This window comes from Carcharodon carcharias, chromosome 18, assembly GCF_017639515.1.
Source record: "Carcharodon carcharias isolate sCarCar2 chromosome 18, sCarCar2.pri, whole genome shotgun sequence".
Classification (NCBI taxonomy): Eukaryota; Metazoa; Chordata; class Chondrichthyes; order Lamniformes; family Lamnidae; genus Carcharodon; species Carcharodon carcharias.
In genome coordinates this window covers 17,543,976-17,558,156 of record NC_054484.1, presented here as the reverse complement: position 1 = coordinate 17,558,156, position 14,181 = coordinate 17,543,976, and the positions used below count along the sequence as shown (strand labels likewise).

At 41.4% G+C, this 14,181-nt stretch overlaps 1 protein-coding gene across 4 annotated transcripts in view; it reads left to right on the top strand.

The window, feature by feature from the left end:
- The first annotated feature begins 41 nt into the window (after positions 1-41).
- LOC121290967 (amyloid-beta A4 protein-like) overlaps positions 42-14,181 on the top strand; it is a 186,801-nt gene continuing 172,661 nt past the window's right edge. Inside the window, exon 1 of one of the 4 annotated variants that reach the window (XM_041212048.1) lies at positions 42-305. In XM_041212048.1, coding sequence (XP_041067982.1) covers positions 222-305 — 84 coding nt within the window. In that variant the 5' untranslated portion in view covers positions 42-221. The remainder of the gene's footprint in view (positions 306-14,181) is intronic. The other 3 variants (XM_041212047.1, XM_041212046.1, XM_041212045.1) reach the window with 3 other exon arrangements.

Sequence of the window (14,181 nt, the reverse complement as noted above, 5' to 3'; positions counted from 1 at the left end):
GGAGTGGAATGGACTAGGCGGGACCGGCTTGGGAGGATGGGATGGGAAAGGGGCGGTGCAGGTGCTGCACAAACAGCAAAAACCTTGCTCACACTTCCTTCTAGCCATCAAGTGAGTTAGGTGCTAAGAGGGGGAGGGGGTGTGAGTTTTAAAAGGCAGTGAGACAGACTAAAACGTCGTGGAATTACAGTCGGGAATCATAAACAGAAAACAAAGCGGCAATGATCCCGCACTTACCGGGTCGGCTAAGGATGCTGTTAGTGGCGGCGGTTATCGTCCTGCCCTCGCTCTGTCAGGCACTGGAGGTAAAAGCGCTCGCGCATCGCTTGACGAACGGTCGCGCTTTCCAATCTGGGGGAGCTCGAGCGCATCTAATGGTCTCGGGGGGTGCGGGGTTCCCGATCCCTCAGAGCAGGGGTGAGGGGGGGGTGGGGGTGGGGGTGGGGGGGGGCGCGGGGTTTACTGTCCCTGAGAGCACGGGGTGGGGGGGGGTGAGGTGCGGGGTTCCCTATCACTGAGAGCAGGGTGGGGGTGGTGGTGGTGCGGGGTTTACTGTCCCTGAGAGCAAGGGGGGTGCGCGGGGTTCCCGATCCCTGAGAGCAAGGGGCTGGGGGCGCGCGGGGTTCCCGATCCCTGAGAGCAGGGGGTGGGGTGGGCGCGGGGTTCCCGATCCCTGAGAGCAGGGGGTGGTGGGCGGGGGCGCGGGGTTCCCGATCCCTGAGAGCGGGGGGGGGGGGGGGGGGGGGCGGGGTTCCCGATCCCTGTGAGCGGGGGTGGGGGGCGGGGTTCCCGATCCCTGAGAGCGGGGGTGGGGTGGGGGGGGTGGGCGCGGGGTTGCCGATCCCTGAGAGCAGGGGGTGGGGGTTCGCGGGGTTCCCGATCCCTGAGAGCGGGGGGGGGGGCGGGGGGCGTGGGGTTTACGGTCTCTGAGAGGGGGGAGTGGGGGCGCGCGGGGTTTACGGTCTGAGAGGGGGGGCGCGCGCGGGGTTCACTGTCCCTGAGAGGGGGTTGGGGGCGCGTGGGGTTTACGGTCCCTGAGATGGGGGGAGAGGGGGGGCGGTGAGATGGGGGGGAGAGGGGGGGCGGTGTCACGGGGTTCACTGTCCCCGAGGGTCGGAGGCGTGTGCGAGGTTCCCTGTCTCTCTGGGATGTCGGATCAAGGCAACCCCCAACTCCCTTCCTTTTGTTTCCCTCGTCCCCCGGGCTTGGCCATTCCTGGATGTAAAACTCTCGATCATTCCTTCCCCCTTCCTATTTTATTCACGATCCGGCTCCTGCGTTTTCTTTGTTTAGATTTTTCCAGCTTCCCCTCTGTCTAAGGTGAGGATGTTCTGCAGCAAGTAACAGGAGCAATTCTCCCTTCCCTCCCACACTTTTCTTTAATGTTGCCTTTCGCCCCATCCCATACTTATATGTTCTTTTTTTAAGTTTATGTTTCAAATCTCACATCAGATGGGAACGCCACTGGCTAGCTGCCCCCAAGAAGATGGCGCCTCTGCAGTGCGCTAACATCTCCTGCCTGGGTTGTGCTCGAGTCTTTAATAACATTTTTTTAATTATATAAATAAATGTAAAATCATTTTGAAGAGGGATTTCTTTGTTTTTCTGTTTGCCATATGAACGATTTTATTGCATTAAAAGAATGCGTGGTGCGGTGACGTACTTCTTTCTGTGTACAAGATATATAAAAATAATGTAAACGCATACAAGTAAAGGAATGGGAAAGGAATAAAGATTGAGTAAGAAAAATCTGCCTGCAAAATGGAATGAGAGATTCAACCCATCTAAATCCTGATTTAGCAGCCTGTCCAGGAATTTCCACATAAGCCTCCCATGTATGTCTCCCACTACTTCTTCTGCCCCATGTCTTGTTGCTAAAATTCTACATCTTTAATTTTATTTGTGTCAACTCATTATTTTCACTCTCTTTAAATTTATCAAGTGTTATTTATATCTGTTTGCCCTGTCTTGCAATTCTGGCAGTTTGCCCGTGTGGTTTTTTTTTAATTTGATTGGGTTTGTGTTCTTGGTCCTTAACCTTCTCAATTTTTGTCCCTTTATTTACATTTCTCCAATTGCTTACTGTGTTGCTGTAATCTGAGAAGCTTTCGTTTGACAGCCCAGCTAAGAATAGAATCATGCCATTATAATTGGGGGAGAATTTTTTTGTAAACATTTCGGATTTTGCCTTTGAAGTAGTTTGATTCTTCAGTCACCTCTGAGCTTTTGTGATATATTTTAATCTGGGACTCTCCCTTCAATATGAAATTTGGCTTTATTATAAATTCAACATATAGCATTTGTCAAGGTGTCAAGTTCTTCCACATTATGACAAATCTTGACGCAACGCTGAAAGAATTCTTGTGCTATCTTATTTATGTGATGAGGGTGATCTAAATCACTTTAACCTGCTGCAGTGGCATTTTTGTTCAGGTTTTGCCTTGTGCTGTTTTAATTTGGGGGAAAATAACTTTAATCATGAAAATTAAAGCTTTTGTAATAGAACTGCTTGTCTAAATTAATATGCGTTGTAACAGAAAAATGAAAACCTCTATAACTGGCAATGCAAAACAGGTCAGTCAATGTCTGATTCAGACTTTTATCAGAGCTGCTTCCAGTATTTTTTGTTTTTATGTTGCTGTAGAATTTATTACCATCATGATTTAGTAAACGTTTCAAAGTGAATTACATTTTGAAGTGCTCTGAATATTGTGTAGGTAAATTAATCTTGTTTGGATATGTTAGTATTTCGTTCGTTATTGGTTATCTCATGTTAGTGCCTTTCTTTAATAGATTGAGACTCCCTGGCTAATAAAGAAACCCATATAAAACATGCTTTCTGTTTATTGCAGTCTTATAAGGGTTTTTTTCTTAGACATTATTTATGAAGAGAAGGCATGCTGCATCAAAGCTGGACTACTCTAGACATTTCTATGTGCAAATCAAGCCAAGTGGATTATCATGGCTGACATTTTTCAAATGGCCCCAGTTCTTGTCATAAATCTTGGCAGTGGGCTGATTCTAATGAGTTTTCTGTATTACATGAATCAGGAGCAAGTGGACTGTAGGAAACAAAGAGCTGATGTCACACCCACCTGTTCGTAGGCAATAACATTTTATCAATTTTTAATGACGCATTCTTGCTGGTGGGTGGGGTGGGTGAGGCTATTTTCCAAGGTATCCTAGTGTTTACAAAAAGATGGAAACTAGCTTCTCCTCACAAACCACCTGTGTACAGTTTCTAATGTTCTCTTCCTGAGTCTCTCCTAGCCACACAATCCATCACATCAAATCTAAAGCATGATGCATTCACTTGGAAAGGAATCTTCATGTACAATTTCTGCCATTCGTAATTTAGAAGCTTCAATAGAATGTTTTCTATTGTGCTTCGTTCAGTTAAAGAATCAGGCCAGGAAGGTTCATGGGTTTGATTCCCTAGTCTATACTGAGTTATAGTATCTTGACTAGAATGACCTTGGCAAGTGCTGCAATCAGCCCCAATGGCGCTAGGCTAGAGAGGAGAAAGCAATCAACTGAAACTTCTGATAACTATCCAACCATGCTTAGTCCTGCTAACACCAATATTAACTTGTAGGTATTTCCCAGTGACCATTGAATAGTGATTTCGAGGTTGAACCCTAACTTATATTTTTCTCCTTTATTTCATCCCACTCCCTACCCAAACTTGACTGCTTTGGCATTTAAGCCAGTTAACGGTGCATACCACATCAAATTTCCTGGTCTTCGTCTCAGTTTCACACAAAGTGGTGGTTTGTAGAGCAAATTATTTAGATGACCCACTTACAATGGCAAAGAGCTTTAGATATTTATATGTCTGTAAGATAACAGACTTAAAGGTGCTACTGACTATAGTTGGAAGCCAACTGACAAGTTAGGATTTGTAGAATGCTAGTTTGGATTTTTTATTAAACTAGATTCCTAAAATATTTGAGACATTTTTTTATCTTTTACTTCTCTTGCATTCAAAAGTTAGAATGTACTTGTAGCAAAAATGCTTTTGATTGTGTTATTGTTCAGTCTTTCATGAATAGAAAAATGGAAATAGTAAGTTTGTGGGCCACATTAAGATCGAGCCTGTTGGCCTCTGATTCCATCTTCATTAAGCTGTTGCAAAGCATTGATGTAAGCTGGTACTGCTTAGGGCAAAAGGTGTCAGAAGTTTTGCTCTTACTACCTTTCACAACCTGCTCACTAAAATGGTTTATGTGTTTGTGCCCCTCTTAGCCAATTGGAAGAGCAACAACACCTTGTCTTGGCTTGCTGCTTGTGTTGGGGAATAATGGGATGGGGAGCCATAAAAGATGAGAGAAACTGATAGAATGTTATCCCTTAAATGTTAAAAAAAATTTGGACTTTGCTTGAGAAATAATTACATGGTTTATATGAGTAGTTTAGAATTATATCCAAGTGCCAACTAAATCCAGCTAAAAGGACCAAGTTTTTGTTTGTTTTAAATCGATCTTAGCAAGAATTTCTGGTTGGACCTAAGCCTGAGTGCCCAAAGACAACAAAAGACTATTACTTTTTGAAGTCCAGTTTGATTGAAAAATGAAAGGGAATTTTAAGAATAATGGTCCGCTCAAGAGCTGCTAGCAGGTTTCCTTTCATTATTGAATTAGAGGTTATGAGAATTAATTTATTTTGGCAATTGACCTTCCACTTCACATGTTACAAAGGGCTACTGTCCAACTTTGGTTATAATTTAGAGGAAGTCACCTTGCCACCCTCTTGTGTGACGTGGCATTAGGGAAACCCAATAAATGAGTTTTTGAAAGATGTTTAACACTTTGTCTATCATGGATAAATTAAGAAAAGCATCAAGACTAGTCAAATTCTGTCTTTTTTAAGGGACTTTTAGTCAGAACTCCCATCAAAACAATCGTCCTTTATTTATAATTTTTCCCCATGGTGTCAACTAATGGTTTTTTCCCTTCGCATATTTTGAAAATCTATTTGTTACTCTGGGTTGATTACTGGCTATGGTTAACAAGCCTTTGCCAACACAACAGTCACCATACCACTGGAAATTAAATGCAAGTGACTAAGGTGGGTGAAATTACTCCCTTTCTCTTCCTTACATATGTGGAGATAATCTGAGCAACAGCTGCTGATACCACATTCGAAGGGGAGATGACTTCAAAGAAGGTTGAGCCAAACAACATGCAGCAGTTTTAATGTACTGTTGAAGCATCCTAGAATAATGACTAATTTATCTGCATTGCATGCTCATGTACATCTGACGTTATTGAATGTGGTGAATATTCGAATTTCCTTTTTTTCCAACAGTTCACACAAAATGACCTAGCTGTTGTCTAAGTTACTTGGAATTGTTTACATTCCAAGTCTTTAATTGAGAGTAACCATGGTTTGCAATTGGCAGAATCTACCCTTCTGAAAGGGAAATATTTGCCTTTGCATTCAACGTTGTACAAATTGATGTAGGTTTCAGGCAATTGGCTATATTTAGGAACGTATTGCTTTTTTTTCATGAATTCAGCCGTACGCTGTTAGTCAGCCAGGAGTGTTTCTATGTGGTGAATATAAAACACCGGGAAAATTCCATGCATGACTGCCGAAACTATCCTTTCATCATAGTGTGTATAGCAGTGTCCTTATTTAGTTATGCTGCATTTTCTGGCAATATAACATGAGCCTTTCTGCATCCCTGTCATAAGATCTAAGAAAATCTGGCCAAGAGCTCTTAAGCCCCTCCATAGCTCAGCATCTATTTTGCAGAGGGAAGGTTGTATATTTTTATCATGATAGCTAACTGAATTTTGAGTTGTTGCATCAAAATGCTGATGGATATTATTTTTACCAAACAGTCCTTCCAGAATGAAAATATAGAATTTTGTTTGGAGACTAATAGAGGTGGGTTACAGTGTGTTAGAAAGGAACACAATCTCTGAAAAAAAAGGCAGACCATTTAGGACCAAGGTGTGGAGGAATTTATTCATTCAGATGGTGGTGAATCTTTGGAAAGCTGTAGCCTAGAAGGTTGTGGAGGCCTAGTCATTCAAGACAGAAATCGATAGATTTCTAGATATTAAAGATATCAAAGGATATAGGGGTAGCATGGGAAAATGGCATTGAGGTGAAAGATCAGCCATGATCTAGTTCAGAGGCAGAGCAGGCTCGAGGGGCCCAGTGGCCTACTCCTCATATTTCTTATGTTTGGCTGTCACACATTTCTTTCACCCTCTTTGAGAATTATGACATGAGGGCATTAGGACAGTAACACAGCTGAGTTGGAAATATGATCTTTGGTTGAGGAAGCAAGGCTGGAATTCAGGAGTATCGTGTGAGGCCTTACTTTGCACATACATTGTTAACACAGAGACCTGTAGCGGACTGGGGTCAGCCTTTAAATCCATGCGAGAGAGTTAGTGCTGCATTGCTTTTCAGAATGTTTGGATCCTTCAGTGAAACAAATATAGATTTGGAGTGTATCACTTGCCTGATTTGAAGTGGCAATTACTCCTAGAATTGCTCACCCCCCGGTGGCCACTGTAAATGTAGTGTTGTTTGTGCTTAGGAAATATAGCCATATTGCATTCTGATTTGTAATTTATGTGACCCAGAAGCTACGTAAGATCTTTTGTGAATACTAGCCTATCAAACAATGTATGATGTAATTCACTAGTCACTTACATTGCTGAAAATACAACACTGCTTGTGAGTTTTAATTTTAAATAGTTTTTCTGTTCAAGTGTCCTTAACGTAATTGTGAAATGTACATTGAGAAAGTATCCACATTTGTGGACTATTGATCTATGCTGCTGACAAAACCACTAACTCAAGATGGCATCCAGATAACATGGAAACTCAAAGGTGTTCATTTCTTTTCCCAACTCTTTCTCTTTTCGCCTTCCCCCAGTCCCTTCTTCCTCAGAGTGATATAGAGGGGTGTTCTCATCGTGGTTACAAACAGTACCTTAATCTTCGTGATGTGTAGGCCATGGGAAAATGAGATTATATATTGTTAAATAGCTTTGGGGTGGCTTTGTTCAAGGTGGACGTCAGTGCAAAACGTTACAATTCCATAAAATTTATATTTTCAATGGCCATGATCTTTCTTTGGCATGTTTAATTTACTTTTATGTTCTGGCATCCATCGAATGGGTAACAACGCAGTAAGTGTGTTTGTATTTGATGAAAAAGATGAGTGGTGGGACAGTTTGAGGCTTGGAAATGGCTCATTTAAAGAGGAACTTTTTTGTTGAATTTCATGGAGAAGGTAAAATCACCAGATTGTATGAAAGAGGAACGATCTCTCAGAAAATGTTGTAACCTGATATTTAAAATCCGTCTGAATATCCTGAGCCAAATGGCATTTTCTTTTAATTAAACTGATGTTTAATCAGCCTTTAGGTAATGTCTTTTATTCATGTACAAAAACTCTTTCGGAGGCAAGCTTTTGCACCTGCTAAAAGAATTTTCCATTTCCTTGCCCTTTTCGTGCACCAGTGGTGTTCATCTTTCTGACCTGACTTTAGTTGGCATTCAGTTTCAGAATAAATTGAACTTATCTTGGTAAGTTGCAGCTTGTTTCTGAAACATATTGCAGGTAAATCATTGGACTGAATACCATAGCAACCAGATAGAATGACAAACTGTTTCCAAGTGCAATTTGTATTGAAGGAGAGATAGAGGCAGGATCAAGAATACTATAGAACAGGGCACCATCACGAGTGAAGAGTAGAAAGCAAGGCATTGATCAGGTAATGCTAAATTTTATCCACATGCTGACGTGGTTTTTTCGACTTGTTTACACTTAGCAGTTAATGTTGGTGAACCAATTTTTAAAAACAGTTCTTTCCTTGGGTTCATACAAACAAACAAATTTTCCAAACTACTAGTCATCAAACATATTCCTTTCCAGCAGATGATCTTGTGCTCCTCATACCAAGCTAATTTGCAAACATTCAGCTTTGAAAATTGGACCTGTTCCTTCAGCATGCAGATAGCACAAAGTACTGAGAACAAACGCTAGTTGCCCTCTGGATGTGTCACACAATAGTGAACTAACGTTTTTTTAAGATTGAATAAGGCCTTCTAGCTTGCACTGATGAATTTCCCCTCACCATGCCCCGCACTTCCCCACTATTATTAAGAATATAAGAATACTCAGCTGTTTTGCCAAACTGGTAGGCCAGTTGAGACTCTTAGTCATAGAGTTATACAGCACGGAAACAGGCCCTTCGGCCTATCCTGTCCGTGCTGGCTATCAGGCTCCTATCTATTCTAATCCCATTTTCCAGCACTTGGCCCGAAGCCCTGTATGCTATGGCATTTCAAATGCTCATCTAAATACTTCTTAAATGTTGTGAGGGTTCCTGCCTCTACCACCCCCTCCAGGCAGTGTGTTCCAGATTCCAACCACCCTCTGGGTGAAAACATTTTTCCTCAAGCCTCCTCTAAACCTCCTGCCCCTTACCTTAAATCTATGCCCCCTGGTTATTGACAACATGGCAAAGGGGAAAAGTTTCTTCCTGTCTACCATATCTATGCCCCTCATAATTTTGTATACCTCTATAGGTCTCCCCTCAGCCTTCCCTGCTCTAGGAAAACAATCCTAGCCTATGCAGTCTCTCTCCACAGCTGAAATGCTCAAGCCCAGGCAACATCATTGTGAATCTCCTCTGCACCTTCTCCAGTGCAGTAACTACAGCAGTGATGTTACCTAGCATTATAGCTTAGCTTTTCTGGGCTGTGAAATTGGACATGTTCCACTTCCCTTTGTGTATTGTACTTGATTTGAATTTTTTTTTCTCAAGATGCGGAAACATTAGGGTTCTGCAGGTTTGCTTTAGAAATGGTTGTTTTTGTTTTTGGGCTGTTTTTAAATGCAACCTCATCTGAGATTTGATTGCTTGAATTTCAGATACAAACATGTCAACTCGGTACATCTTTCAGTATTTTTAGCCCCTTCTGCATCAGAGTTTCAGACCAAATTTAGGTTCTGAGCGTCTGGATCATATTCTCAACTTTGAGCTAATTTTAAATCCTGTTAAATATAAAAGTACAGCAGACTGCACTTAGGAAGAAAATGGAGAACTTTTAAATCCTTTTTTGTACATTGACAAGGATGAAGGAATTCAATTGCAGTTATAAATCGCATAATTCCTAAAATGTTATCCTTGATAGAGTACCAGTATTGTAACATAATGGCTTGGGAAAGCTGCATCCATAAGAGCAATTAGATTGTTGTAAAGCATTTTGCCAGATAGTACATATTAATGTTCTAGGCTGTGTTAGAAGGTGTCGCATGACCGAGCATGGATAAGTGAATCTGAAATGTGAGTTGAGATATTTGCTGGGCTTGCATGCTTTAGAGTTATTGGATTGTCATAAAGCATCCTGTCAAGCCTAGTGTTACTCCAGTAAGTCATCATTTAAAATTCATTAATTGCGGGGGAGAAAAGCTTTTTTAGTGTTATAGTCAGCAGTAGAGAAAATAGAGGGAACAGATCCTTTCATACTTGAAAGCTGATGGATAGATAATTTGTTAGATTGATAAGAGTTGTATAGGAGCTGCCATTTCATACATTAGTTAATTAAACTTGTCCAGCATTCTGTTCTTGAACTGACCGCTAGGGGATGGCAGTAGAGCTGAGAATATTTGCTTTCTTCCCAACCTCAACCTTGGGTGACCTGGTTGAGGTTTAGAATCTCATCTCACGGGGAAAGATATGTCCTATTGTTCTATAATGCTAGCTCTTAGGCCAGTGCATTGTGCGTCAAGTCACTCGAGGTTTGTTGCAATCACCTGGTGTTGCAGTCTTTGGGTATTCATAAGCCAAGAAGAGTCAGACATGCTTTCATTCCTGCCATGTTCATGCAGCGTACCTACAATCACCATTATACCATTGCAAGACTGGAGGATGACAAAACTGCTTCCCCCACAGAATGGAAAAATTAATGAGCAGGTTACCACAGTGCACACTTGTGCATTTTAGTGGCGTTAAGGAATGACACCGAAACCAAGGTTGCTTGCTAATTGTGCAGGAGTGGGAAAGTGTCTTTTAAAGGGAAGTTTGAAAAACAGTTTGAAATATGCAACTCAAATAGAGCAAAATATGTTTCATCCTTTTACTTAATACATTTCACACAGCAGTAAGGTTCATTACAAAAGTGAATCTACCTTATGCAGAATTGTTCTGAAGATGCATCTTGTAGCAATGAGAACAGATACTAAACTATATATATGTTGAATAGAAATTATCCAGGCTTAAAAGAAATTGTGGTTTCCCTATTGTACTTGAGCTTTCAGCAATCCGGAAAATTTGGCGTATACACAATTTTAGCCAATATATATATTCTTCCATACTAACTCCTGGCAGAGGTTATTGTGACTGGTTTTAATTTCTTGGGTTGATTTTCGTAGAGTCTCAAATTAATTGTTATGTAGGAATTACTGCTCGTCTTAAATTACAGAAATTGATTACAGTCTCACCATTCACTCATCTTCAGAATAAACTTTTCTTGGTACAGTTTGCATAACTCAAGCATTCACATTGATTCCTTGCATCACTGCAAGGTTAAGATTGTTCCTCTTTTAAAGCGGTTATTGTCTGACAGTGAGAATAAAATGTATTAATTTTTATGTGCGATTTGCTTAACTTACTCCTTGTTCAAAACTCAGATTCTCTTCCAAGAAAAGCCAGCAAAACCCTTGTAATAATTATCTAGTTCTAACTAATTTTGCACCTAACTGAAACAACACTGAAGATTGTGTTTGAAGTGGAGCTGAAGAAAATGCCCATCATTGGGTGACCTCTTGTGTCATGATCTGCAGCTAACAATTGAACACTTGACAAAGAATCCCAAGTCAGTTTGTTTGCCCAGATTTAAATATCTCTGGGGAGTAGTAGGGCATATATATTACAATATGGTGCAAGATTAAAGGAATGTACAATACAGATTTTGGCACAACTAATAATTCCTTTATCTATGCCTTGATCCAGCTACAGAGGCGACACTTGAAAGTTTTTTGAGGTGCATTAACTTCATTCCCATGGAAAACTCACTACCTCACAGACTTAAGATAAAAGTAAAATACTGCGGATGCTGGAAATCTGAACCAAAAACAAAAAATAGCTGGAAAAACTCAGCAGGTCTGACAGCATCTGTGGAGAGGAAGAAAGAGTTAACGTTTTGAGTCCATATGACTCTTCATCAGAACTAAAGAGAAATAGAAATGAGGTGAAATATAAGCTGTCTGAGGCGGGGGGTGGGCGGGGGGGACAGCTGGAGCTGGATGGAGGGCCAGTGATAATACTTTTGAATTCTATATTAAGTTTGAGAGTGGCATACTCCCAATTGCAAAAAAGAATCTTAAACTTGAAGCCAATCACATAGATATGAGGGGAGAACTGGCTAAGGTTAATTACATAAGTAGACTAAAAGGTATGGAGGTAAATGAACAGTGGAAGCATTTGAAATAATTCAAAGTGTTCAACAAAAATACATTCCATTAAAAAAAAACTCAGCAAGTCCGACCCATCTGTGGCTCACTCAACAAGTTAAGGATAGTATTAGATTAAAAGAAGAGGCTTACAATATTGAAAAAACAATAGCAAGTCTGTGGGTTGGGAGTGTTTTAGAAACCAGCAGAGGGCCACCAAAAAGTTGATTAAAAAAGGAAAAAATATAATAGGAGAGTAAACTAGCCAGAAATATGAAAACAGATTGTAAGAGCTTTTATAAATACACAAAAAGAAAGAGCAGCTAAAGTAAATAGTCTTTTAGAAGTAGAGTTGGAGAAATTATCATGAAGAAATAGCAGAGATATTGAACAAATCGTTGGCCTGTCTTCAGATTAGAACACACAAGTTTCATACCAGAAATAGACGGTAACCTGGGGGCCATCAAGAATGAAGAAATTATCGGCAGAGAAAAAGTATTAGAGAAATGTAAGGGACTAAAATCTGACAAATCCCTAAGACCTGCCAGCCTATACCCTATAGGGCTCTAAAAGAAATAGCCAGCACACCCACTGTCTCTGCAGCTATGATTTTCCAAAATTCATTAGATTTGGGAATTGTCCCATTAGATTGGCAAATGTTACACTGCTTTTCAAGAAAACTGTAGACTAAAGGCCAGTTAGCCTGACTTCAAGCATTGGGAAAATGCTAGAATCTACTATTTAGCAAGTCTTAATGCACTTAGAAAAACATAGTAAGATTAGAACAAATCAGCATGGTTTTATGAAAGGGAAATGCTGTTTGACAACTTTATTTGAGTTTTTTGATGATGTCATGGCCAACTGGCTAAGCCAATGGATTTGAAACCCATTGGGAATTTCCCCACACAGGTTCGGATGCTGCTGACTGCACTGCTCCCTGTTCTTAGGGGAGGCAGTGGCGGTAATGGTATTGTCACTGGGTTGGTAATCTAGAGACCCAGGGTAATGCTTTGGGGACCCGGGTTCGAATCCCACCACGGCAGATGGTGGAATTTGAATTCAATAAAAGTCTAATAGAAACTAGGAGCAGAAGTAGGCCATTCGGCCCTTCGAGGCTGCTCTACCATTCATGATGATCATGGTTAATCATCCAACTTAATAGCCTGCCCCCGCTTTCTCCCCATACCCTGTGAAATCTTTTGGCCCATGAGCTGTATCTAACTGCTTCTTGGAAGCATACAATGTTTTGGTCTCAACTACCTTCTGTAGTAACGCATTCCACAGAACATAATGATGGCCATGAAACCATTGCCAATTGTCGTAAAAACCCATCTGGTTCACTAATGTCCTTTAGGGAAGGAAATCTGCTGTCCTTACCTGGTCTGGCCTACATGTGACTCCAGACCCACGGCAGTGTTGTTGACTCTTAAATGCCCTCTAAACAAGGTCCATTAGGGATGGGCAATTAATGCTGGCCTAGCCAGCGACTCCCACATCCCAAGACCAAATAAAAAAAAATAACTAGTAGGGTAGATAAAGGGGAACCAGTAAATGTAGAATATCTGGATTTCCAAAGGGTATTCGATAAGGCGCCGTGCAAAAGGTTAACAGGCAAAATAAGAGCTCATGGAGGTGGGGCGATGATTGGTTACAGATAGAAAGCACACAGTGGGCATAAACGGGGCTTTTTCAAGTTGGCAGGCAGTGAATACTGGAGTGCCGCAAGGATCAGTTCTGGGGCCTCAGCTATTTACAATCTATATTAATGACTAGGATGAAGAGAGAGAGTAATGTATCAAAGTTAGTGATGATACCAAGCTGGGTGGGAAGGTAAGCTGTGGGGAGGACCCAGAGAGGTTGCAAAGAAAATATATATATGTATGTATGTATGTATAGGTTAAGTGAGTGAGCAAAAATATGGCAGATGGAGTATAAAAAGGCAAGTGTGAAGTTATTCACTTTGGTCATATAAATAGAAAAGCAGAATGTTTTTTAAAGGTGTAAAACTTGTAACTGTTAATGTTCAGAAAGACTTGGGTGTGCTTGTACAAGAAATACAGAACAGAAAGCATGCGAATGCAGCAAGCAATTAGGAAGGGAAACGGCATGTTGGTCTTTATTGCAAGGGGATTGAAGTACAGGAATAAAGAAGTCTTGCTATAATTATACAAGGTTTTTGTGAGACCACACCTGGAGCATTGTGTGCAGTTTTGGTCTCCACATTTAAAAAGGACATGACCCCACCACTGAACCACCCTGGACCATGACCCCACCACTGAACATCAAGCCATTGTTTCCAGGACAGTTACTGACCTCATCTCTGGAGATCTTCCTTCCACAGCTTCCAACCGGATAGTCTCAACCTCGGACGGCCCGCTTCTACCTCCTACCCAAAATCCACAAACAGGACTGTCCCGGCAGACCGATTGTGCCAGCTTGTTCCTGCCCCACGGAACTCATTTCTTTCTATCTTGACTCAATTCTCTCTCCCTTTGTCCAGTCCCTTCCCACCTACGTCCGTGATTCCTCTGATACCCTACATCAAATCAACAATTTCCAGTTCCCTTGGCCCCAACCGCCCCCTCTTTACCTCCATCCCCCACCGGGATGGTCTGATCGCTCTCCACTTCTTCCTCGAACAGAGGCCCGAACAATCCCCATCCACCACTACTCTCCTCCGTCTGGCTGAACTCGTTCTCACACTGAACAATTTCTCCTTAAACTCCTCTCACTTCCTCCAAATAAAAGGTGTG